General features: G+C 41.5%; 2 protein-coding genes across 2 annotated transcripts; one reads left to right on the plus strand and one right to left on the minus strand.

Moving 5' to 3' along the window:
• Nucleotides 1–4,717: 4,717 nt before the first annotated feature.
• LOC109200333 (uncharacterized) lies at nt 4,718–7,794 on the plus strand. Its single transcript, XM_019355844.2, has 3 exons — nt 4,718–5,593; nt 5,845–6,127; nt 6,363–7,794. Exons 1-3 carry the CDS (start codon nt 5,103–5,105, stop codon nt 7,074–7,076), a joined length of 1,488 nt encoding a protein of 495 aa, XP_019211389.1. The 5' UTR covers nt 4,718–5,102; the 3' UTR covers nt 7,077–7,794.
• Nucleotides 7,795–9,383: 1,589 nt separating this feature from the next.
• cyp7a1 (cytochrome P450, family 7, subfamily A, polypeptide 1) lies at nt 9,384–15,865 on the minus strand. The gene is made up of 8 exons (XM_003456729.5): nt 15,669–15,865; nt 14,662–14,902; nt 14,304–14,513; nt 13,917–14,111; nt 13,621–13,820; nt 11,486–11,616; nt 11,161–11,339; nt 9,384–11,058 (listed from the first exon to the last, which is right to left on the minus strand). The coding sequence occupies exons 1-8, from the start codon at nt 15,749–15,751 to the stop codon at nt 10,756–10,758; spliced, it is 1,542 nt and encodes a 513-aa protein (XP_003456777.1). The 5' UTR covers nt 15,752–15,865; the 3' UTR covers nt 9,384–10,755.
• Nucleotides 15,866–26,690: the final 10,825 nt, after the last annotated feature.

Consider the following 26,690-nt stretch of genomic DNA (forward strand, 5'->3'; position numbering starts at 1 on the left):
TGAATGAAATTTGTAGAACTTGCTTTTCACTATGAGTGGTGAGTTAATAAATTCAATTCAATTTTATTTATTCAACACCAAATGACAGCAACAGTCGCCTCAAGGAGCTTTATATTGTAAGGTAGACCCTACAATAATACATACAGAGAAAACCCAACAATCATATGACCCCCTATGAGCAAGCACTTTGGCGACAGTGGGAAGGCGACCGGTTGGGGTGAGAGATTAAATGACAAGCCTGTGGAACTCCATAACTAACCTCAGTGTGTGAAGAGGACTCTCCATTTACATGAACATGGAGTCTATTAGATAGATATGATACAAACCACTGCAGAGCAGTACCTGTAACATGCTCTAATCGCTGTAATAAAACATTTTTGGTCGTGTTATGGAATGCACACTAGCTCTGTATTTATGCAGGTCTGACCGCAGAGGAAGAGGTGGCTGCCATGGTGATGGGTGAATCACCATGGCATGTGTATTTATGTCCCATGGCAATTCTAACTATTTGGATAATAAATTGTGAAAACTTATAATTGGAGCATATTTGCCATCTGCAGATGGCATCAGCTCAAGGGTCGTCAGGTCCTGCGCGGACCAACTGTGTGGGGTGATCGAGCACCTCTTCAACCTGAGCCTGAGGCTGGGACGAGTCCCACAGCTCTGGAAAACCTCCTGTGTTGTACCAGTGCCAAAGACTTCACGCCCCAAGGACCTCAACAGCTACAGGCCGGTGGCTCTGACATCCCACCTGATGAAGACCCTGGAGTGGTTGGTCCTGGATCAGCTTCGGCGCCTTGTGAGCTCATCACTGGACCCACTTCAGTTTGCCTACCAGCCTGGCATTGGAGCGGATGATGCCATCATTCACCTCCTACATCGTTCCCTCGCGCACCTGGAGACCGCTGAGAGCACTGTGAGAATCATGTTCTTTGATTTCTCCAGTGCCTTCAACACCATTCTTCCCTCGGTTCTGAAGGACAAGCTGGAGAACTCAGGAGTGGACCATCACCTCACTACCTGGATTTTGGACTACCTCACCGACCGACCACAGTATGTGAGGACTCAGGGCTGTGTGTCAGACAGGGTCGTCTGCAGTACGGGGGCCCCACAGGGAACGGTTCTGGCTCCGTTCCTCTTCACCATCTACACTGCAGACTTCTCCCACAACTCCACCCAGTGCTTCCTGCAGAAGTTCTCTGATGACTCTGCAATAGTCGGCCTCATCACTGATGGGGACGACAAGGAGTACAGAGGACTGACTCAAGACTTTGTGGACTGGTGCCAGCTGAACTACCTCCAGATCAACGCCAGTAAAACCAAGGAGCTGGTGGTAGACTTCCGCAGGCACAAACATCCTCCACTGCAACCACTGAACATCCAAGGTATGGACATTGAGGCTGTGGACAGCTACAGGTACCTTGGTGTTCATCTGAACAACAAACTGGACTGGACTCATAACTCAGACGCCCTCTACAGGAAAGGGCAGAGCAGGCTGTACCTGCTGCGGAGACTCAGGTCGTTTGGAGTGGAGGGCCCACTCCTGAAGACCTTCTATGACTTTGTGGTGGCCTCAGCCATCTTCTATGGTGTGGTCTGCTGGGGCGGCAGCATCTCTGCTGGGGACAGGAAGAGACTGAACAGGCTGATCCGAAGGGCCAGCTCTGTTCTAGGATGCCCTCTGGACCCAGTGGAGGTGGTGAGTGACAGGAGAATGGTGGCTAAGCTGTCATCCCTGTTGGACAACATCTCCCACCCCATGCATGAGACTGTGACAGCACTGAGCAGCTCCTTCAGTGGGAGACTACGGCACCCATGGTGTGGGACGGAGAGATTTCGCAGGTCTTTCCTCCCCACTGCTGTCAGACTCCACAATAAAGACTTTTGCAGCTGATCAAACACACAAACCCACACATGTGCAATAAGACTGCTATATGTGCAATTCTTCTTCTGACAAAGTTGTATTTTTGTATTTTCCTACTCAGTTGTATATAGTATTTGTATTTCTATTTTATTCTATTGTATATAGTATTTTATTTTATTGTATGTTATTGCATTCCAGTGTTTTCTAATTTCTGCTACATAACTTTGCACTTTTGCTGTAACAAAACAAATTTCCCACCTGTGGGACTAATAAAGGTCATCTTATCTTATCTTATCTTATCTTTGTCTTTCTCTCAAAAAACATCCTACACAGGACAAGCACAGAGATGAGTCCACTGTCAGAGGCCATAAGAAGATCATTTGTAACCTTCACTAAAGCTGTTTCTGTGCTGTGATGAGCTCTGAATCCTGACTGAAACTCTTCAAATAAGCCATTCCTCTGCAGATGATCTGTTAGCTGTTTGACAATGTTGGGATCCAGAGATTCTTTTATTGCTATTATATAATCTGCCTTATGATGAATGCATTGATAACGTGTTTTACAGTATTATTTTAACAGTAATATTGTTTACAGGGTTCTTATTGCATTGAATATGTTTGTCATCACATTAACCTTTCTATTCACAGGTTTATTTATGATCATTCTATACACAATGCATAACTGTGCTTGTTTAGAGTTGATGTTCCGTCCAAAAGGGTTTTAAGCTTCACTGGTGAGAGTGTCCAGGTGATACATGTTGAGGGAAGATGAGAACATAGCAGGTTGATTGCATGCACGCTTACAGTACCCATATTAAATCTAGTAGCAGGCCTGAGCGAAGGCCCAAGTGTCTTCTGCTTCTTATTTGAGACTTGCTGTAATTCGGTCTACTTAGAGATTGGTGACGAGGGTCCATAATTAACTTTCAGGGACCCTGGAGCTTGAAGTTTATTACCTTAAAAGGTAACTGATATAGAAAGGAGAAGTTATATGTCTGTTTATAGTTATTAAGATGTACGTGATGTACCCTTGTCTGTAAACAATGTATTTTTGAACTGTATTTGACGTGTACGTGGGGGCGTGATCCTCTTTGCTATAAAACCAGAACTCAGTGTATTTTTATCAGAGCAAATAAGCCATATGCTGATGATTGTTCTCCGTTGTCAATAAACTCATCGTTTGATTGCACTTGTCTGGGCCTCCGTCGTTTGTTTTCTGGTCTGCAGTTGATCGATCTCGCTTCAACAACTACTCTTTCAAGGATGTTTGATATGAAAGGAAGGTTGGAGATTGGCCTATAATTAGCTAAGACTGCTGGGTCTAGAGATGCTTTTTAAGTAAAGGTTTAACTACAGCCAGCTTGAAGGCCTGTGGTACATAGCCGATTATTAGAGATAGGTTGATCATATTTAAGATTGAAGCATTAATTAATGGCAGGACTTCTTTGAGCAGTTTTGTAGGAATGGGGTCTAAAAGACACGTTGATGGTTTGGAGGAAGTAATTATTGAAGTTAACTCAGAAAGATCGATTGGAGAAAAAGGAGGTGTACCTGGGGCTTTCTTTTACAGACTATGCTTGCTCCTCACTGTCACACAGCCATCCTGTATCCCCGGCTGCTTGGGACAGTCTGCTGCAGAGAGGCGGGTGAATTAATGGAGAAAGTGTTTTGGATGAAACACGTGTAGATTCCATCATTCCATCCATCCGTCCATCCATCCATCCATCCATCCATCCATCTGATAGGTTTGTAGCTTGAACCTATTCGCTGGAACGTTGAAGGCAATGTAATTACACAGCAAGCAAGACACGAGTAGGCAACATTCTTTATGTTTCACGTGCACGGGAGAGAACTGGACAGGCGCCGTTCCTTCGCTTGACCCCAGTTCCTCTCGTCCGCTCCCCCGTAACACTGCTCTTTTATTGTGGTTACATGAATATGCATAGGTTCATTAACATATGACCTCTTATATAGGTATACATGTGAACAAAGAATACCTTGTGTGTGTGTGTATGTGTGTATCTGTGTGTGGGGGTCAAACTGTGACCCCAGGAAGACTCCCCAGAGCCGTCCATCTAAACAAAAGGCACTTAGCCTAAAACAGATATAGATACGTTTATCCTACCATAAAACAATAAGACAAGGTACGACCTCTCCCATGCTCCTAAAATGTGGGTGTGAAAGTCAGAGAGCTCTGGAATGCACACAAAGCTTGCAGACTATTAAGGATCAAACCTCTACCAATCTACACCTAATTATAAAACTCTAAGAATATATAAGTAGATATTTCTAAGCATAAATGACAATCACAATACAAATCTAACACCATCCATCCATCCATCCATCCATCCGTCTATCCGTCCATCCATCCATCCATCCATCCATCCATCCGTCCATCCATCCATCCATCCATCCATCCATCCTTCAGTCCATCCATCCATCCATCCATCCTTCAGTCCATCCATCCATCCATCCATCCATCCATCTGTCCCTCCATCCATCCGCCCATCCATCTTCCTCCGCTTATCTGGGGCCAGGTCACAGGGACAGCAGCCCAAGCAGAGAAACCAAGACCTCTCTCTCCCCGGCCTGCTCCTACAGCCTTTCTCTGGGAATACCAAGGTGTTTCCAGGCCTCTCTCTTTGCCCCCATAACAGGGGGTCTCCCAGGACCAATTTGCCATGGGACACCCTAGCAGGCCTGCTAGGGGCTCTTGGATCCTAGTAGAGGTGTGTCCCTGGGATGCCCCGGAATCCGTGGGACACTCAAACCCCTCCACCATGATAAGGTAGCGATTCACAAAGGGGGAGATAACACTATGAAACAAGACATCATGTAAAAGTTTTTAATTACAGTTTTTCTCGATTGGTTTGGCTCATTTCCTGAAACCGAGATGACATTCTCAAAATAACATGGACAAATCTCCAAACCACCTTGCAATTGTTCACAACAGAATGTCATTTTCATTGGTTTAATCAAATTGCAAATGCTTTAGTACATGTCTCAAGTGACTCTGTGCTTCTTTTCAAATGATTATGTACAAGTAGCTACAGTTAGCACAATGAGCCCACATTTAGCACATTTTCCAAATAAATAGATCTTGCCGATCTAAACTGATTAGTTGATTTTTCAGTGAAATGGTCACTCACTCCAAAACATATCAGCATGGTTTCATTGTGTAAGTCATCATATGCACAATTGTCTGTTCAACTGTCAAAATTAGTCAAAGATATAATACCATGAAAGAATATCTTGGAACATTTGATAAAGTTATGACAGTACTTGACAATCAATCAGGTGAAATTAGAACTAACGAAGGAGCAGTTTCCCACATCTCAGATGACCAATCAAACAGGTTGTTCAGATACCTGACAGGTGTTGTCTATGATTATGACTGCTGCCAAAAGTATATAGACAGAGCTTGGCCCGGGGCCAGTTTCATTTGCAGTGTGAACATGGAAGCACCTCGCCAAGTACAACAGCAACTTCCTGCTCGAGGAAGAGGAGGAAGAAGAAGAGGAAGAGGAGGAGTGAGAATGCGTGGAGGAATAGGGGGAAGAGGCCGAGGAGCACGGAGGCACCATGATGTCCCAGATGAAATCCGGGCCACCCTTATTGACCACGTTATAAACCATCGCCTCACAATTGCAGAGGCAGGTCGCCGAGTGCAGCCTAATGTGCCTCGGTCTACAGTCTCCTCCATCATCCAAACCTTTCGCAGGGAAAACAGGTACAGAACTATGCTATTGAACTATTCAGTGTTGGTGTGTGTGTAGGCCTAGAGTACTGTAATATCGTCATGTTATGTTATATGATACTATAAAAATGACAAAGACAAAAAAATGGAGAAAATACTGTGAATAGTATTCCAGTCACTGTGCAGTGCATCACACTTCTAGTACCATAAGACAGCAGTACAATTACATTGGTAACTCATTTTGTAACAAATTTACAGTGTTGACCTTTGACTTGTATGTCTAGGATTGGACGACAGCCTCAAGTGGGTGGCAGAAGAAAACTTCTAAATGAACAACAAGAACGAGAAATATGCAACATGGTCATTGCAAATAATGCCATCACACTGAGACAGATTCGTAATGCAATCCTGCTAGACAATGTAATGTTCCAAAATATAAACTCTATCAGCATCTCCACAATAGACCGGGTATTGAAGAAACATCAGATGACCATGAAACAGATTTACAGGGTACCATTTGAGAGAAACTCTGACAGAGTGAAAGGGCTGCGGTACCAGTATGTGCATGTAAGTCAACTACTGGTTGACTATCATTGTAACACTATTACAGTAAGACATGGTTACTACTGTTTTTTTGTTTTGCGTTATCCTTTTCACCTTCAGAATCCAGCTTTGTGTGACTAGAGCATTTTGCCTAGAAATTGTCTTCAGTTTTCCACTCCCTGTTTGTACAGTACTTTAGATCCTCCCTGCAGTATCTGTCTCTACTTGACTGATTAGATTTATTTCTATTCTATTGTAGAGAATAATGGCATTAGAAGGCAACGAAACCCCTCACATCCTAGTGTTCGTTGATGAAGCTGGCTTCAACCTGGCCAAAGGTCGAAGGCGTGGCCGTAACATCATTGGCCACCGAGCCACTGTGGATGTCCCAGGCCAGCGAGGAGCAAATATAACAATGTGTGCCGCTATATCAGAAAGAGGTGTGGCCACACACATTCCCAGTTTAGGGCCCTACAATACACAAAAGCTCCTCAATTTTTTGGACCACCTTTATACTGATCTGATCCCAGAAAATGAGAGAGGTGTAGAAGGACCTCAGCTACCACATTATGTCATTGTGTGGGATAATGTGAACTTCCACCGCGGCCCACGCATCAGAACCTGGTTCACCACCCATCCCCGGATGCTAATGGAGTTTCTTCCACCTTACTCTCCTTTCCTAAATCCAATTGAGGAGTTTTTTTCAGCTTGGAGGTGGAGGGTGTATGAGCATCAGGCTCAAGACCAGAGGGCCCTGCTGCATGCAATGGATGCTGCATGTGAGGACATCACAGGGGATCAATGTAGGGGATGGTTGAGACATTCACGCCGTTTCTTCCCTCGCTGCATCGCACGAGAAAATATCCGTTGCGATGTGGATGAGAATTTATGGCCTGACAGAGAGCAGCGCGTCGATGGCCAGGAGGATGAGGATGGTGGCCAGGAAAGAGAGGGTGACAATGGCGACCACTGACAATATTACTGTACTATAGTTCTGAAACTTTATTTACAGTATGGTAGGCTAGAGTTTTTTTTGTTTTTTTTGTTTTTTGTTTGTGTTTATAACTGTTCACATTTACAGAATCCTGTATATGTTTTCTTTTCAAAGTATGTTCTCTAATGTTAACATTTCTTTGTACGAATAAAAATGTTTACAGTTTCCTTGAGTATGAGTGGTTTATTGGAGGCTGATTTTACTGTAAAATCTTTTGGTTTTATTCATAGTGGTATTCTGTTGCTAGACCTGTGCCTCAGTGACAAAACGTCTAAGCATTTTGACTTGCAGTGCTTAAACAATGCCAAAGGTATAATGCATTTTGGGGGCACTGACTATTTATATGGGAAGGATATTTAGTTTTGACACATGGATAAACTCTTTTGGGAGAGATATGAGCTTTTGCAGGGGATCCATGGTGTTGTGCTAAACCATCCAGGTTATTCTGACAAAAGCACTAAATGAATGCACATGTGCCAAGGCAATTGAGAAGGATCTGTGCTATTTTGACTGTACTGACCTTTTATATGGGAAAGGAATCTGCTTTTGAAGCATGGACGAAGAGTTTGGGGAAAGATATTTGATTTTGCTAGTGAGCTATAATGTTGGGCAGCACTGTAAGACTGTTTGGCCAAATGACCTTATGGTTTTGAGAATGTCATCTCGGTTTCAAGAAATGAGCCAAACCAATCGAGAAAAACTGTAAATTGCCTGAGCAGATAACCTACACAAAAACACCACTGTGTGTTGTAACAGAAAGAGGTTTCAGACAAACAGGGAATAGTTATGTTATTGTCTCCACACTTTAACAGATACCACACATACACGTGTCTAAGCAGCTGGGCTTGACGTTTCAGTTGTTGTGTTACTCTCAACAACACACACCACCTCTGTCTTACTTCAGATTCAGATTAGTGAGCGACTCTGCTTTCAGCTGAGTAGGAGTCACCTACTCCTGCCTGGACTCCAGAGGTTACTGCAGAGTACTGGGTTATTAAAGGTTACTTAAACTGGCTTCAGTTAACCTCTCATAGCCTCATACTGGTAAATGTTGTGAGATTATCATTTACATGAAGTAAAAATATTCATTAAGTTTCAGTCTCCAGACTTAATCAGCCACAGTTTATACAAATGGCAAACATAAAAGCCAGCACCCTTTCTGGTATGACTATAAATGCAATACAAGTATTATATTTACAGTCTTTAACATGTGTGGATATAGAGGGGGAAAAGCCCCCAAGTGTTAAAGTGTGACACAAGAAGAATCAGACAGGTAATCTTTGTTAAATACTTCTCACCTCACCAACACAGTTGTGCATTATCTGCTCATTATACCACACATGATTATTGACCTTATAATGGGAAAATCCACAAACCTCATGTTTAGCACCAAATCATATGAGAAGATAAAAATCTACACCAATGAGGTCAGGAAAGCCTCATGATGTAGTCTTTGTAATTCCTCTCATCTCTGTGGTGAAAGAGAAAATGTGTTGATGCCATGAAACGGTTCACTTGTGGTCCCTGAGCAACATGACAGTGAAAGTAATTTCACCTCACGGCACTATGCTCACTAATGCTTACTGTTAGTCTTCATCAGGGCACAAACTACACAGTAAAGTTCTCGATACATCAAATTATTGGGAGCACGTTTGTATAATGGTGGTGTTGTCGTTTCACATTTGAAAAGCATCTGTTCTGGATGCACCTTCTTCCCCTCCACAGCTCATTATAAGAAAAAGTATCATTTGGAAATAAATGGTACTTACAGAAATTTGTTAAAAAAAACCCTACAACCCTAAAATCACAAAACTTTGTAGGTGTGTAGCTGACTTGAAAATCAATACTGATCGATGTTAAATGTTCACCAAAAACTCTTTATAATGTCCCATTATCCCCATTGTTTCCTCCTTTCATTTTGTGTTGCTTTTTAACTGCTTTGTATTTAACAACTGCAAATTGTGATTCTGACCCACGTACATAAATATTTACTGATATATGGTTTATGTCAACACTTGTGTCTGTGGGAAAGCTGTTAAATAACCCTGTTTATATAATTTCTTGGAAGAAAAAAACTTTCTTTTTCATTTTATTGACTTTAACTAGAAGGTACATCAAAACAAACACACACAGACAAGAGTGCAATGTTATTGATTTATTATCTGTTTGCACAGCAGGTACAAGTCAACAAAAACACATGTGGACTGTCCTTCAGTTCAATGAAAAACCTTCAGAAGTTAAAGGGAATGTAATCTGTTCCAATTTGCTCCAGTGGTGTGACTTCCATGTTTGGTTTATTGTGTTTTCTCTACTTGCAGAAAGGTAAATGCATCTAAATATGGCATGGACATAAATACTGATTTACCCTCTTAGACTGTAGCTCACACTGTTTTATTCACAATATAAAACAGCTGAGAGTGCTGTTTAAAAACCAAACATGGTTTTTAATGAGCAATCGCAGACACCTTCATTGTGCAAATGAGCATTCCTTCATATCCTTAATCTACCTCAGTTATGAATTATGAAGTTTATAATTCATGTCACGTAAAATTATTTACAGCTGCTTCTACCATTGACATTTAGATATTTATTCTCCAACTGATCTGAGTTAACTAACCAAAGTATCAATGGGTCTGTACACCACATTCCTACATTCTAGGTCTACAGATGATCACTGAACCAATTAAAATCATTATTAAACAGCATGGCTTGTAATATTGATACTAAAAAAGTAGGAGCACACTAGCATAAAGGTCAGCGCTGGCTGACAGCATTAGAGAGTGCCAGCAAGAGCAAATTCCAAGGCTGATGGACAGTAAATGATTCTGATTGCAGCAATTTGTACACTGATAAAAAGGCTGCCCGCAGCAACTTCTCACATTGTACAATTTACATATACCAGAACATAAATACAGATGGGAAAGAATGGATTTCACTGATGAATGTTAATGGTAACACACTGCAGTTATAAAGATAAGTAAAGAATTTCTCATTTTATTTTATCAAAGTTTTGTTTGTTTTGCTTTTTTGTTTTGTCTTCTAAAAGCCTGATAAGCTAACTTTCATTTTTATATGAACAACAAAATGATATATGTGTCAGGGCAATGGTTACCTGGAAGGAGTTTACATTTATCAGAGAAGAAAAGAAAGAATGAATCTGAGCACAAGGTTTCTGAACTGTCTTATTGTGCAAAAAGGCAAAAGACACTGAGGTCCTGCGTGTGATGTTAATGTTCCCTATACTTTAGACTACGTATATAATATTAAGTCAGTGTCATGGCACAGTGAATTCCTTTTATAACTGACTGCTTGGATTTTAGAAAAGCTCAGACATTTGCTTTGGCAAACAGTGAATAGTAGTTGGATCATGAGTTGGATCAAATGCATACTTGGATCAAACATGAAAACCGCTCGTGGTCAGTACTATAAATGTATTTGTCTCTCAAATATGTCTCCAGTCTGTCTTTTAACAAACTATAAACCAGATTCTCTGAAGCCTTTCGTAAGGGCTCCACCCATATGTGCAACATTTGTTCTTCAGAAGCAAAGTAAAGCAGAAAAAACATCTATATGTAGTTATGGATCTTCATTAAAACTGTATAATATATACACTATTTACAATATGAACTTTAATCTCTCTGTCTAAACACAACAGAACCTATTGACTGGATTTTAGCTTGTACCTGAAGTCTATATCATATGTAGGCTGAAGGATACCCAGGCCAGCACGGGATTGGTCAAGAGGCGGGGCTTTGATACCAGGGTCTAATAGTTCCATGTCAAAGTAAGACAGAACAAGAGTCAAGAACTGTTTGATCTCATACACAGCAAAAAATCTGCCCGGGCATTTAGTGACCCCAGAGCCGAAGGGCATGTAGAAGTAACGCAGCCGCCGCCCGCTGCGGTAGAAAGTGGTTTTCTCCTGACCCTTGTTGTCCAGAAAACGGTCAAACTTATATTCCTGCAGAGTGAAGAGGAGAGAGGAAGAAATGAAGAACAACAAAACTTGCAGTAATTTCTTGGTGAAGAGACTTTTCTTATTTATAACCCATCCGGCTCTTACATAGGGATCCTCATAGATTTCAGGATCATAGTGCAGCAAAGGAGGATACAAGGCTATGACATCATCTTTCCTTATGTGGTAAGCTTCCTGGTTATCAAGGTGAAGGAGGAAGTCTTCCTTGGCAACACGCACATTCATAGAAGCACTGGAAAGACGCATGGCTTCTTTAATAATGCTGTCTGTAGACATCAAGGAGACGGACGTAAAGCGAATATGTTAATGCTAAAATTCTGAATGCAAGTCTGTTAATTTAACAATATTAGGTGATGCATAGGTAACTTTTCCTTCTAGTGATCTAATGACTGGGCAAAACAAGTAATCTCACCCAAAACAGGCATGTTGTCCAGCTGGTCCCTGGTGAGTTTCAGCGAGGGGTCGCTGGGGTCAACTGTCTTACCAGAGTCTCCCAGGATTTTCTGCACTTCCTCGTGAGCGGCTTTCATAGCATCTGGACTCCTGTGCAGAGGTACAAGCTCTTACTGTGTGTATTTCTTTCACTATTCAGCACTTATATTGGACATCATTTGATTGAAATAGCATTCAGTTTTCTGCAGTAGAAGTTATTGAAATTAGGTTGCGTACTGCATTTTAAATTAATACATTTGTTGTTTTTGAGATTGGAGTTTATGGGATAAAGAATACATGAAAAGGTGCTCAATTTTTTGTATTTAGTCATGTGGGATGTATCACATCACATATTGTCCAGCACATGTAGATTTCCAATCTAATGTCTTTGGCCCAAAACAAACAAAAATATGTAATTGTAGCCTGTGTGCAATGGCATGGCCCGTAATAGTACTGCATATGAGTGTAGAGGGTAGAAATTCATGTTCATGTTCGGGATTGATTTAACACTACAACGTACATCAGCATTACTTTTTATAATAACTATTTCCTTAGATAGCTGAAAACAACTGACCTCTGTGCAATGCAGCAAAATTAGTTTGCATTGCATGTAGTGCGACATATGACATAACTTAGCCATAGGTACCCTACTTAGGATCTGTGAAAAAAGAGCTGTGCTCTCGGAAATAAACTGGACAGTGATTGGTCAACAAGACTTTGTGATAAGGTATCAAGAATACTGCTCTGAGAAGTCTTGATGCATGCTCAGTCATCAGTGTAAGGAACAATGGGCCATGAGGTCAATTTCACGATAAGAACTTAGTGATTCCATTGTCAATATCACTTATCGATTCAGTTCCTTATCGATTCTCTTATCATCCTTCATTGGCTCCCCTTTGAGAGTGATCACCATCGCTAACTTCAGTTCAATTCAGTTGTATTTATACTGCACTAAATCACAATAATAAGGCTCTTTATATTGTAAGGTAGACCCACCAACAATACATACAGAGAAAATCCCAACAATCATATGACCCCCTATGAGCAAGCACTTTGGCGACAGTGGGAAGGAAAAACTCCCTTTTAACAGGAAGAAACCTCCAGCAGAACCAGGCTCAGGTTCTGCTGCGACCGGTTGGGGTGAGAATCAGGACAGACATATAATCTTTCTCTTAGTCTTACACAAATTTGACGGCAAAAGCAAAAATGAAAACCAGCACATAAAAGTGAGTGATTGTACTTTAGAAACATGAACAGGTGGAAACGGAGGCTAACTGCTGATCAGTTTGTTACCTGTTTAAGTTCAGGGTCTGGCTTTATTATTACTCTGGGTTCCTGACTAGCATAGCGTTAGCCTGCTGTCTGTGCAGGTGCTTGCAAAGACCCAAAGTTGTGTTAGCAGCATAATTGTAGTGTGATTGCAAGAACTGATAAGCGAGATCTACAGGCAGGCAGACTAACAGTTCCCTGATATTGGACTACTGGGAACTGGTTAACTACAAGAACCATCCGTAATCTATACTATGCAGATAGTCATGACAAGCACTATTATCAGAGAGTTGTGGAGTGGCTACAATCAGAGCATTGTAGGATGGCGAATGATGTAGCATTAGGCTCTCTCCTTAGTTCAGAGATGGTCATTTTCTTTTCACATGAATGACCTCTTTGACTGACGCTCAGACCAGCATTCCTTCCTGTACAGGATGTGTACATCCTCATTATTGAAGCAGTGACATGTAAGGGACCACTGATACACATCATGGCCTTTTTGAAATGATGTTTTTCTGTTTCCCTGGCTGTGTCTGTAGAGATGGTGTTCCTCTACGTTGTAGTGTACTTATGATACTGATTGGTATGCACTGGTTTATCTTACACATAACCTTTTGAATGCCCTCTATTACTGATTGAAATTTCACAGCAAAACAATGTCCAGATGAAAAGCATCAACTTTCTGGTAATGTCCTGCTGCTGTACCATTTATTGCTGTATTTTTCTAATTATTTTTGTTATCGTGTGATATTCATACACAGAGTAAAACTCATGTGACTGATTAGCCACACAATTTGATTTACTATTCCTTATGGCTTTTCTTGAGACAGTCCATTACCAGCTTACCTGATCATATAAAAGAGACTCCAGAAAGTAGCAGGCAAGGTGTTAGCCTGCGAGGCCCAGAGCAGAGCAACATGGGTCCTGGCTTTGCTGATGTCATTGAAGGTAGATAAGGAGTCATTCAAGATCATCCTCATGGAGATTAAATCGGACACATTCTCTCTCTTGGACAGGTGTTCAGCATGCATGGTCTTAGCTAGGTTCTACATAAGAGTGAAAACAAAAGAACATTCAAACATATAAATGTTAGAAATGGCACAGAGGCCTTTGACTGACAGTGGTAGGTAAAGCCTACTAACCTCTCTGGCACTGTAGGCACTTTTGAACACGTGAATAGGTAGGCCGGCCACAAGTGCCGGGAAGATTTTGTCAAATTCTTTGAAGTTCTCCAAAGCATTGAGCACCAAAGCTTTCTGGGCTTCCTGCCGAGCCTGACACTTGTCTTCACCAAGCTCTTTACCAAACAGAGTTAGGTAACCAGATTCAAACATCACCTGAAGAACAGCAGAGCACAAACTTATAAATGACTCTTTAAAGGGTTTTTTACTCACATATGTGGCACAAATTGTGTCCCACCTTGAGTAGAGAATATAGGTGTAGAACCTTTGTAGTTACTACATCTGACTATTCAAGAGAAATGTATCTTCCAGTGGCCAATGCTTTCAGTCTAAATTCAAGTTACTGACCTTATAGCAAAAGGCAAATATGCCGTCCACCTGCCAGTGGTCCCTGCTTGGGCTGAGTGTATCTGATTTCAGCATGACATCCTGAAGGTGCCCCATCATTGTCTCAATAAGGGAGGGAAGAGCTTCCCCCTGTAGTGTTTTCAGAAACGTCTGATGGAGGTTCTCTGTGGTGTGGCCATGGCGAGGATCAAAGCTGTCATGACCAAACGCCTTGTAAAGAAAGAAGAGCTTCAGGACTATCGAAAGATTGACAAGTGGAATGAGAAAGTGGATCAAGAAAAGTGTCCTAACAGACTATATGATGTAGTCATATAATATATCTTTGATAATGAAAGATCAAATCACGACATAAAATTACCTTGACAGATGTAGCAAAATGGAACTTCCTCCAGTCAAGGTGCCTTCCCTGCCTGATGACTGAATGGTAAGAGAAGGGGTCGCATAGAAAGTGGATGTACTTGCCTGCAATTTTGCAGGTGAAAATGTGACCGTACTTCTTCTGGCGGCTGCGGAGGAATTGAAGTGGGTTGGCCCCGAACTGGAGAGCACAACCTAAGTAGGGGATCAAACCATTTTCAACTGCTGGCTCACCTGGTTGCCTGAGGACAATGACAAGAAAGACATAACAGAGATAACTCATTTTGTTGGATCTCAGTTGTCCGGATAGAACTCAGTAACTTCAGGGTAAAAACACTTTTCATTTGTGTTAGTCTGGCATCTGTGTTAATGATTTCTGTAGGACTTAGGCTGCACTGATTTTGGCAGCAGCACAAATTGTGCATTTCATATAGTTCAGCTAATTTAGTAATAAATGAATATATCAGTATTATTAAGAAGTCATTATTTTACAAATACAGGTAAGTATAAAGTGAAATGTTCAAATGAATCAGAGTGAGTAAACTGCTGGCTGCATCTGGAAAATCAACCCTATTAGTTTGACACTGAATCACCTCCCAAACTCCACAACAATTCCAAAACATTGCAAACCTACAAACCAGCAATTATTGTTGACATAGTTACATAACAGTCACCTCTGTGTTACTCATTTATTTGAAAATAACAATCATTCTTCTTGTGTATTTCTGTTAAAAGGGTTTCTTCAGCCTTTTGCATCTAACCATATAGGATTACAAAACATGCATCGACTCAGCTACATGGCCACCATGTGACAGCATGTGACACTCTTGCACAGAACTTTTTATCCAAAAACATCAGTCAAACATTTTTTATGTGCTGTAAGCTAAAAATGAATCAAAATCCTAATATTCCTGTTAATGTTTAATTCACTAGACACAGAGGTTAAGTAATATTAAATTAAGATTATTGTCTTTCCTTACATCCTGCACACTCTTTCTTCAGTCTTACCTGTGTCTTATCCCCACAGCAAGCCAGAGGAGGCAGCAAAATCCCACAACAACTGCCCAAATCAGAGCAATGCTTATAATCATGCTGATGATGGTAGAGAGATCCACACAACAGAGCCCACCCGTCACTGCAGAATATGTGAGCAGCTTGTGTTCTATTGAGGGTGATAGTTGTGTGAGAACAGCAGCATGCAGCAGGTTTTTTTATACTTCCTTTTAGCCTCTGGGTGGGTCTGATGATGTCATCACCAGATACATCTCATCAAGGAACAAGTTAGGCGTTTTCATTGTGCAACATGTTTTTTTTTTAACATAAATAAATAAGCAATGAAGTTATTAAGTTAATTTCATAAAGAAGAAGCAAAATGATTTTTTGGGATGTGTGAGGATTTTTGTTTACATGTTGTATTTATTTTGTGCTGTCCAAAATCTGTCACTCAAAACAGCTCTCATCTTAAGTTAAAAGTCTTTTGTGATACATTCGTTTTTAAATTTACAGAAATTTTGCAAGAATATTTCACATTTACATTTTACATGAAAAATTCAAATGGTAATTTCTCAGAAATGTACTGAATAAGTAACATGTTTATATTTTCTGAGAAATAGGATTCCAGGTATACTTTGTGTGCTTCTGTGTGAGTGTGTGTGTGTGTGTGTGTGTGTGTGTGTGTGTGTGTGTGGTGTGTGTGTGTGTGTGTGTGTGTGTGTGTGTGTGTGTGTGTGTGTGTAAGAGATGGCCTTGACCGGAGTCCATGGACAGTGTTACCTGACTGTATCCTGATAATGCATCTGGATTGATAAATAGATTCAAGGTCACTTCTGTGCTCCTGATGTGTGCGTGTCTGTTTGTGAGCATAATGAAAATTTCTTTTGACGTTGCATGTGCTGTCTGTTGAGACTTGCAGTTGAGCAAGAAGTGATCAAATCTGGTTCATCAAGAAAGACAACTAAAAGAATAACAAATAAAACTGAAGTACATGCATTGTTGCACAGTGTTGCACTGAGCACATTAGAGTGATGAATCAGGAATCTGTTAGGAAACACTAACAAGTCTCAACAAAGCTTTACTAGAAAAAACAAAACAAAACAGTAAAGTAACATACCTGAAACTGCAGCCGTAAGCCTGATGATTTTGTAACAATCATGCATTAATGTACAACCCCTGCGAAAACTATTATTGTTCAACTCAGGTATCAAAAAGTTGGAATGACAAGAATCAGTGATTTCCAAAATTCATAAATAATAATTCATGATATAACACGTTTATATAGAAATGTTAGGAATTAACTTTGTAATTGTGCACATTCATTCCTGTCTGATCCCTCCCAGATTCAGTAAGCTTAAATGATCAAAGTACCTTCATCTTATAATACAATAAGCACTAAGGACATAAGTACATGGATATGTGTTTTGTCTTTCTTGTGCACTTGTGGGTGCAAAAAGGTTGAAAAGCACTAAGCCAGATGATCTGTTAGCTATGAAGTCTGTTTGTCTCAGTTCAAGGTCTTCTGCGCATGTTAATAAAGTTTTTTTATTTGTTTTTCTTTTCTTATTTTAAATTTTCATCACAAGATTTTACCTGCACTTATCATTTTTAGCAAAAGAGATCAAAAGCATCGAAAAGAAGAAGAAGCTACTAAGTTCAAGTTTGAGTTTTATCCACAGAAACAAGGTCTAAAACACTGGTGCACAGCAAAGCCCTAGAGAAGTTTCTTAAGAGTGGCCTGGGCAGGCTAGAAACCCTAGCAAAGCTGAGCAGTTGCAGAATGGCAGGTAAATATGCAAAAGGAACAGTCGAACACAGTGATTCTGAAGGCTGTGTCAGTGACTGGCATAAGGTACAGCTGCGAACTGCATCGCTGACAAGACAGCGCAGATAAGGGTTGCAGGATACACTATAGTGATAAAAACAACCTGACAGGGACGCTCAGTCACAGCCAGACTTAAATACACAGCCTTTGATGAGCTGATTGCTTGCAGGTATGTGGCAGTAAGCCCATAGACTCGGCTCCACCTAGGGGCGGAAAAAAGGTGGATCCACTCTTCACACCACCTACCTACAACTGAAGAGAGAAAAACAAAGACACAGGTGTGTTACAGAAACACCTCCTATCTTCTATTCCTACCCTTGTTTCCTTGACTTCAATGACATTAAAGTCAATGAAAAGAAGTCAGGAAACTTAGGAAAAGAAGACTGACAATTGGAAAAGCCTTACACTCATCTCTGTTTAAAAATGTGAAGACTGAACAGACTGAAAATCAAAGGCTGCCATTTTAAATAAGAAACTTTTAATGCATGTCGGCAGCAGCCAAAAACCTTCCTTTGACATTAAAAAGCTTTTGAATTTACAAAAGAAACTCAGTGTCAGTTTTGTGACTAAAAGTTGTGAATACACTGCAAAAGTTCAAAATCTTGCCAAGTATATTTCTCTAATTTCTAGTCAAAAATATCTCATCACACTTAAAATAAGTAACAATCAGCTGCAGAGTAACATTTCAGTGAGATATAAGAACTTGTTTTTAGACAGTGGATCTGGAGAATTTTCACTTCCATTCCATTGGCAGATTTTTTCACTTAATACAAGATATTTTTGCTTCAAATAAGTGAAAAAAATCTGCTAATGGAACAAGGGAAAATTCTCCAAACCGCGTGTAAAGCGGCAGCAACACAGGCAAAGCCGGTCCGGAAGAACTGGCCTGGAAAACGACCAGTGACGTGGTGTGGTGGATGAATGTGGACGTGCAGACCGAGCAGGACACGGACGTATCTGAAGGCTCTTGGGAGGCTTGGCTGGTGGCAGGAGCACAAGGCCAGATCAGGCAGGACTAGATGAGGCAGGATCTGATGGTGGCGTGGCACCTGCAGGCGGTTGATCTGGCGATTGAGCTGTAGGTGGAGCTGACAGCTGAACAGACTCTCCAGAGCCCCCAGCGAACGCAGCAGTTGGTGAAGCTGCAGGCGATAGCTGGACGGACTCTCCAAAGCCCACAGCAGAGACAGACGACAGCTGGACAGGCCCTCCAGAGCTGCCAGCGGAAACAGACGGCAGTGTGGGAGCCAAGGAGTTTTGGACCGGCTCACTGGAGCCCCCAGCAGAAACAGACAATGGCGTGGGAGCCGCGGAGTGCTGGAGCGGCTCTCCTGAGCCTCCAGCAGCAACAGTCTGCGGCGTAGGAGCAGGTGGCTGAGCAAATGACTGAGCAGATGATTGAGCTGGTAACTGAGCTAATGACTCAGCTAGTGACAGAAGTAGTGGTTGAAGTGGTGGTTGAGCTGATTCTCCAGAGCCTCCAAGACAGGATACAGGAACAGGTGCAGACACCTGCCGGACACCAGCTGCTCACACCCAAGGAGTAGGTATGTGTGCGGAGGTAGGCTGTGTCCTGGTTGGCCTCACCCTGGGAACCGGCAAGGGTTTTTGGGGCAGACCAGTCATTCCCACCTGAGGAGAGGGTACAGGTGCAGGATTGAGCTGGTTCACACCGGTGTAGTGTATTGTCAGCCCAGCTTCCTTGATTCTTCCAAACACCGCCTCCAGGTGGGTCAGATGTTCCCGTCACAAAGAACTATGAATGACAATGTCATCGAGGTAGGCAGCAGCAAATGTATTCATACCTGCTAACACTTTATTCATTAACCTTTGGAAGGTGGCAGGTGCTCCATGCAAGCCAAATGGCATCCTAGTATATTGCCACAGCCCCTGGGGTGTTCTGAAGGCAGTTAAAGGCTTTGCAGCATCCGATAATGGCACCTGTCAATGTCCTTTACATAGATCTAAAGTAGTGAGGAACTTGGCCTGACCCACACATTCGATTAGATCTTCCAGCCTGGGTAGAGGAAAAGCATCAAACTCACACTGTGCATTTACCTTAATGAAGTCATTGCAGAATCAGATGCTGTCATCTTTCTTCACCACCATCTCAATAGGATTGCTCCAATCACTGGTTGAGGGCTCAATAACCCCCAACTCCAACATCAGAGCTACCTATTTTTCCAAAACTGGCAGCAATTTGGGGGGAATCCTGTACATTCTCAGCCTTATTGGTGTACTCTCTGTCAGGAAGATGTCTTGCTCCACAAGGTTTGTCACCCCAGGTTTCTCCTGAAAAAGATCTGGTGGAATAATGGCACGCAATCCTTCCTGCTGAGTTACAGAGAGATGGGAGAGGTCAAGAGAGGCAAAGTTAAGCCCAACAGGTATAAATTTCTCAACAATATCATCTTCCTCAGCCATCCCGGGTTTTCCATTCTTTAGCAGATTGATGTGAAATGTTTGTTTTAGATTTCTTCTCTCTGGCATCTGGATCTCATAAGTTGTTGGCTAAATGGCGAGGTCCATATACTGTGCTAAGAAAGCTGAGTTCAACAATTTGTTTTCAGCAGGAGGAAGTAGTAAGAGTACCTGCTGTCCTTGGCTGAACGATCTCTCCCTTGCGGCCCTGTTGTAACAGGCCTGCTGTCACTGCTGCACTTCCTCCCTCATCTGAAAGCTTCTGGCTCCTCGCCTCACTGCTTGAAACTTTTCCAGCAGCTGAGCAGCTTCCTGCGTTGACTTTGGACCCCTTTCTTTCACCCAAATGAGTGGGTCACTTCGTAAGATTTCGCTGGAGTCAACGAGCAATAAAACTGCTAAAAGGATAAAGGCAACCTGCTCCTTGGTTTTCTTTTCCGGTTGGATCCATTTGCCATACAGGTCCTTCAGTCGATTCTAAACCTGTTTTGGACTTTCACTGGGCCGGATGTCAGGCTCCCAAAACACACATAGTGTTTAAAAATGACTGATAGGTTTACCATATTCACCAAAAAATTAAACAGGAAAACGCCACACTGGGTTTGCAAAGTCCTATTTTGAAAACTTTATTTTGTTGTTTTGTTGTTCTGGCTGTAAAACTGCACGTTCATGTGCCAACAACTTGCTGACCCTGTTAGACCCAATCCATCAAAAAATAGAAAATTCTGATTTTTTGGAACTGAGATGTTTAATAACCCGTATACCAAAATTCACAATTTTTTTGCTATATCTTGTTGTTTATGATATATTTTTAATAAATATTTATTATATAATTTTTGTATCACATTTGATACATTGGGTGTTTTTGCAACTTTTGTTCATTTTAGACAAAACTGTTTTATTCATAACATTTTGAAACTCTGGCAAGTATTGATCATGTTGAGGAGATAGAGGTCTCAGAAACTCATGTAGCAAATGTGATACAAAGGGCGTTATAGGGTCACCAAGCACTGGCCAATGATCACATCACATCATAGCATCATATCACATCAAATGACCAAGATTTGCAAAATGGACTTAAATTTTATTCAGTGTGACCTGAAATGAGTGAGACCAAAACCTCAGAAGCAAAGTGTTTACAGACGTCCAACAGACTATTATAGGACCAGAAATTCCATTTTACAGACGGACAAGCTGCAGCCATGTGTGATGCTGTCTATGGTGATAAAAATCAGTGCAGTCAAAATAAATGTATATGACCAGTAAGTATGTACAGTACTGTCCAAAAATCTTGATCCACCCTTCATTAGGTGTGCCTATGCCAAGAGGCACACTTATTACTATTCCTCGGATTTATTAAGTGTGCCAATGCCAAGAGGCACACTTATTACTATTCCTCGGATTTATTATTCTTATTATTATTAAGTGTGCCTATGCCAAGAGGCACACTTATTACTATTCCATTATGCCAAGAGGCACACTTATTACTATTCCTCGGATTTATTAAGTGTGCCCACACCAAGAGGCACACTTATTACTATTCGTCGGATTTATTATTATTATTAAGTGTGCCTATGCCAAGAGGCACACTTATTACTATTCCTCGGATTTATTATTATGTGTGCCTATGCCAAGAGGCACACATATTACTATTCCTCGGATTTATTATCATTATTATTATTATTATTTTCCTTTTTCCGCCTGAAATTTTGCAGCGAAACTCGCCCCGCAGTTTTGAGACAAGCTTCATATATGTTACCTCATTTTGTGCGGCTGGATCTGGAATGGTGTGCTATGACTTTTGGTGTTTATGACTATTATAGTTTTTTAAATATTAATATTTTAGTGAAAATTTTCCCGCGCTCCTCTGCCAAACAGTTTTGACAATAGGGTTACATATGTTAGATCATTTTGTGCGGCTGGAGCTGGGCTAGTATGGTATGACTTTTGGTGTTTATGACTTTTATAGTTTTTGAAACATTTAGATTTTAGTGCAAATTTAGGCCAATTTCTAGGCTCCTGAGAAAGATTCTGCTTTTGGCACCATAGAAACAGACTTCATTTGTGGTGTGTTGGCTCTCTCTAGTGGTATACCCGGAGTAGTACGGCCTAAAGGGTGCAATGCTTGGTGAAAACTATATATCCCACAATTCATAGCATGCCTCCACCGAGACAAACAATGGCGAACACCACTTCGTTTTATATGTCTTTTATTCGTGGTTCTGGGTCACAAAATACACTTTTAAGATATTTTCAGGCAATAATGTAGGTGTGTAAACTTCAAATATCTGCTCGTTTTATGGAGACATCCCATATTAGCGACAATTCTCTTACGTGTTGCTTATAGCCGGCTAGCTGGCTAGCGCCGCTAGCCTCTGCCAGTGAAACAATGGCGGACACCACTTGGATTCTATAATGCTTTTTTTTCGTGTTTCTAGGTCACAAAATAAACTTTTAAGATATTTTCAGGCGAGAATGTAGGTGTGTAAACTTCAAATATCTGCTCGTTTTATCAGGACATCCCATATTAGCGACAATTCTCTTACGTGTTGCTGATAGCCGGCTAGCTAGCTAGCGCCGCTAGCGTAGTTAGCTAGCGCCGCTAGCGACCCTTCGTGAAAAAGCACCCAGGCTTGGCTTACATTGAGGCGAGTGAAACTTGTGTCAGCACCCGGTCGCTCGCCGACAGTATGTGTTTTAGCTGGACTTATTTTTCGTTTATATGGGCCGATGATGCTGTAAACCGAAGGCAGGAGCGTGAGGTGAACTGAATTTCAGGTAAGAAGTTATGAACTGCACTCTATTTGGGTCAGACATAAACCGAGTTTAGGTGTAGTTTATTTTCGTTGTGCTGACTTTTTACAATCGTACTGCGTGCTAGCTAGCACGACGGGAGTTTATATACAGCTGTGTGCACGCTAAGTTACTGACGTTGGACTTTATTTTATTCATAAGGGTTAGTTTGTAGAGTTGCCGTACAAACGGAGTCGTCCCACATTCAGAGAAAATATTACGATTTATTCTGTCGTTACGAAGCCTCCCCTGTCATTCTTTGCCTGTTGCAACTTCAATCATGAAACTGATCAATGATTGGCTTTTCGCTCTTGTTTATCGCGCTAAACAACAGCTGCACGTTTAAGCTTGATCAGCTGTTGTTAGAATTCATTTGCTTTTAATTTCTAGTATCAGCTGATGTTTGCTGGGGCACAGCTGTAGAAGCGGCTGTTCCAAACCAGGAGATGTCCTTACTGAATCATCAGAGCTGAACTGGTGATGGAGAAACAGGTTTACCTTTTAGGTGACATGAATGAGTTAAAGGGAAGTTATGAACTGTTTCTGACAGACAAATAAACACCAAGCTCCTGTTTTTGTGTAGCTGACAGCTGGTAACTGTGCAGGGGCGGATCTAGCAAAGCTTTTGCCAGGGGGCCAGCTAGGGCATTAACAGGGAAAGGTGGACACAAAGTTATACTTTGATTTCTTACTCTCATATAAAATACTTAGCTTTTATTAAATAGTTATCTGAATCTTACAACCAAAGTTTGTATAATAATACACAAGATTGGCTGTAGACCATTGTTCATCATTCAGAACACTGTGTAAAAATAACAAAAAACAAAAAGTGAATGCGAAAGTGCATAAATATTTATTTTACGTGTTTGATGTGTGTGGCAGGGCGTGGTCTGCAGTGCCGCTGCAGGGGAGGTGGACCCACCTGAGCGGCACCTGCAATCACGCCTCTCGGGCGTTGTCTGTGCTCTCTCGGCTGTTTTTTTGGTGTGTGTCGGGCTGTGAGTTGAAAAGCTACAGCCGGCTGTTTGGGTACACCAACCATGTGTGAAAAGTGGTCCATAACGTAATGCTTCAAAGCGTGTTCATGCAAACATTGTCGGATCTGCTGTGGTACAATGGGACTTCTGCTCATGAACCTGTGTGCACAGCGTCTGCAAATCGCCGCTGTACGAAGTAACTTCATCTTTACACAAAACTGTAAGCTGTCATCTGTGAAGCGTGAGCGGTGTTTGTTTTTACCATAGTTCATGGTGGAGAATGGCTGCTCTTCTGAGTTTTGCTCTCTGTAGCCGTATGAATGGCAAACTACAGTGATTAGCAGCGGCATAGGCACACTTAAAATTTCTTCTGAAATTTTCGCTTTCTAGTTATTATGTGTGCCTATGCCAAGAGGCACACATATTACTATTCCTCGGATTTATTATTATCATTATTATTATTATTAGTATTATTATTCTCCAGTTTCCGCCTGAAATTTTGCAGTGAAACTCGCCCCGCAGTTTTGAGACAAACTTCATATATGTTACCTCATTTTGTGCGGCTGGATCTGGAATGGTGTGCTATGACTTTTGGTGTTTATGACTATTATAGTTTTTTAAATATTAATATTTTAGTGAAAATTTTCCCGCGCTCCTCTGCCGAACAGTTTTGACAATAGGGTTACATATGTTAGATCATTTTGTGCGGCTGGAGCTGGACTAGTATGGTACGACTTTTGGTGTTCATGACTTTTATAGTTTTTTAAATATTAATATTTTAGTGCAAATTTAGAAAGATTCTTCTTTTGGCGCCATAGAAACAGACTTCATTTGTGGTGTGTTGGCTCTCTCTAGTGGTATGTCCGGAGTGGTACGGCCTGTCTACCCTTATTTGGGTAGCAATGACGACACTAAGCAATGACGACACTATCAACGGCGCGTCTCTTCGCTCCTCCTCCGCTTTGAAATTGACCGTAAACGTGCTTTTCTGAGACAGCGTCGCTATCTCTTCAGTGGTAACGCGTCTTTCCCCCCCTCCTCCGCTTTGGAATTGAACTTACAGGGATTTTCTGAAGTGTTTACTAAGACACCCGTAAGCTTTTACAAGGTAAGTGTATCTCTCTCCCTCTGGTTTGAAATGTAGGTTTGAAAGAGATTTTTTGTGTGTTTCTGGGTGAGCTCTTTCTCTGGATTTCGGCACTGTGCTAAAGCTAGCTAGCGGATATTGAGCATAGCTAAGCCTCTTTGGCCCTCGTTTGACATTGACTTTGAAAGGAATTTTCTATGTTTGGACGCTAATATGTACAAAATGACTGTGGTTAGACGCTAATCGGCTAATTTAAGCGTATCTGCGTCCCTCTGCTTTGAAATGTAGGTTTGAAAGAGATTTTTTTGTGTGTTTCTGGGTGAGCTCTTTGACTGGATTTCGGCACTGTGCTAAAGCTAGCTAGCGGATAATGAGCATAGCTAAGCCTCTTTGGCCCTCGTTTGACATTGACTTTGAAAGGAATTTTCTATGTTTTGACGCTAATATGTACAAAATGACTGTGGTTAGACGCTAAGACACCCGTAAGCTTTTACAAGGTAAGTGTATCTCTCTCCCTCTGGTTTGAAATGTAGGTTTGAAAGAGATTTTTTTGTGTGTTTCTGGGTGAGCTCTTTCTCTGGATTTTGGCACTGTGCTAAAGCTAGCTAGCGGATATTAAGCATAGCTAAGCCTCTTTGGCCCTCGTTTGACATTGACTTTGAAAGGAATTTTCTATGTTTGGACGCTAATATGTACAAAATGACTGTGGTTAGACGCTAATCGGCTAATTTAAGCGTATCTGCGTCTCTCTGGTTTGAAATGTAGGTTTGAAAGAGATTTTTTTGTGTGTTTCTGGGTGAGCTCTTTCTCTGGATTTCAGCACTGTGCTAAAGCTAGCTAGCGGATATTGAGCATAGCTAAGCCTCTTTGGCCCTCGTTTGACATTGACTTTGAAAGGAATTTTCTATGTTTTGACGCTAATATGTACAAAATGACTGTGGTTAGACGCTAATCGGCTAATTTAAGCGTATCTGCGCCCCTCTGCTTAGAAATGCAGGTTTGAAAGAGATTTTTTTGTGTGTTTCTGGGTGAGCTCTTTGTCTGGATTTCGGCACTGTGCTAAAGCTAGCTAGCGGATATTGAGCATAGCTAAGCCTCTTTGGTCCTAGTTTGAAATTGACTTTGAAAGGAATTTTCTATGTTTTGACGCTGATATGGTCGGCTGCATCCTTCGGAGGACCCGGCCTTCACGGTCTACGTGGGGCCGGTCCTTCGACAGCCTTTGTCACCTGGCTGTGACGTAATCGGCCTTCAAACGTGGCCTCCGGAGGATGCAGCTGACGTTTTGGGACACAGCTTTCGACTGTATTCCAGCGGTATCGTTTGTAATTAAAACTTTTAACAGGCGACAAGCCAATCAGTTTGCTAATTGTTCTGTGAGATTTGTTTGCAAAGTTTAAGGTGTTAAAGCAGGAGCTGGCATTCTGCCAGAGCCTCAGCAACAAGACCACCTCCCAGCAACGAGACTGCCTGTCAGCCTTGCAAGGTACCCAATTTTCCAATTACTCTATAACAAAACTGTTGTGGGCAACAAGACTGTCTCCTAGGTTTGCAAGCCAATCACTTTGCCTAATGTTCTTTTAAGATTTGTTTGAAAAGTTTGAGGTGGTAACTGTGAGCTGTGAACATCCGGGTTTGCTTGCTGCTGGCATTCGACCAGCGTCTCAGCAACAACACTGCCTCCCAGCTTTGCAAGGTAATTACTTTCCCAATTACTGTACACCAAAATGGACTAACTGTCGTGGTCAACAAATCTGCCTCCCAACTTTCAAGGTAATCACTTTCCCAATTACAATATACAAACTGTTATGGAACTTTACTTAACAAAGCCTTAAGACCGGGTAGTGACACTATCAATATGTCTATTTAAAGAAAAGAGATTTTTTTTTTTTTTGTTCTTGTAGTCATCTTGTCTATCAATGTATCAGAGGGTT

Source organism: Oreochromis niloticus, unplaced genomic scaffold (genome assembly GCF_001858045.2).
Source record: "Oreochromis niloticus isolate F11D_XX unplaced genomic scaffold, O_niloticus_UMD_NMBU tig00000701_pilon, whole genome shotgun sequence".
Lineage (NCBI taxonomy): Eukaryota > Metazoa > Chordata > Actinopteri > Cichliformes > Cichlidae > Oreochromis > Oreochromis niloticus.

Bases quoted from the DNA above. Each gene is read 5' to 3' on its own strand.
- LOC109200333 (XM_019355844.2), top strand. From the start codon at position 5,103: ATGAAAGAATATCTTGGAACATTTGATAAAGTTATGACAGTACTTGAC. The intron at 5,594-5,844 runs GTACAGAACTAT...TTGTATGTCTAG, and splicing joins ACCTTTCGCAGGGAAAACAG to GATTGGACGACAGCCTCAAG. The intron at 6,128-6,362 runs GTAAGTCAACTA...ATTCTATTGTAG, and splicing joins TGCGGTACCAGTATGTGCAT to AGAATAATGGCATTAGAAGG.
- cyp7a1 (XM_003456729.5), bottom strand. From the start codon at position 15,751: ATGATTATAAGCATTGCTCTGATTTGGGCAGTTGTTGTGGGATTTTGC. The intron at 14,903-15,668 runs GTAAGACTGAAG...CATTGTCCTCAG, and splicing joins GCTGTGGGGATAAGACACAG to GCAACCAGGTGAGCCAGCAG. The intron at 11,617-13,620 runs GTAAGCTGGTAA...ACCTCTGCACAG, and splicing joins AGTCTCTTTTATATGATCAG to GAGTCCAGATGCTATGAAAG.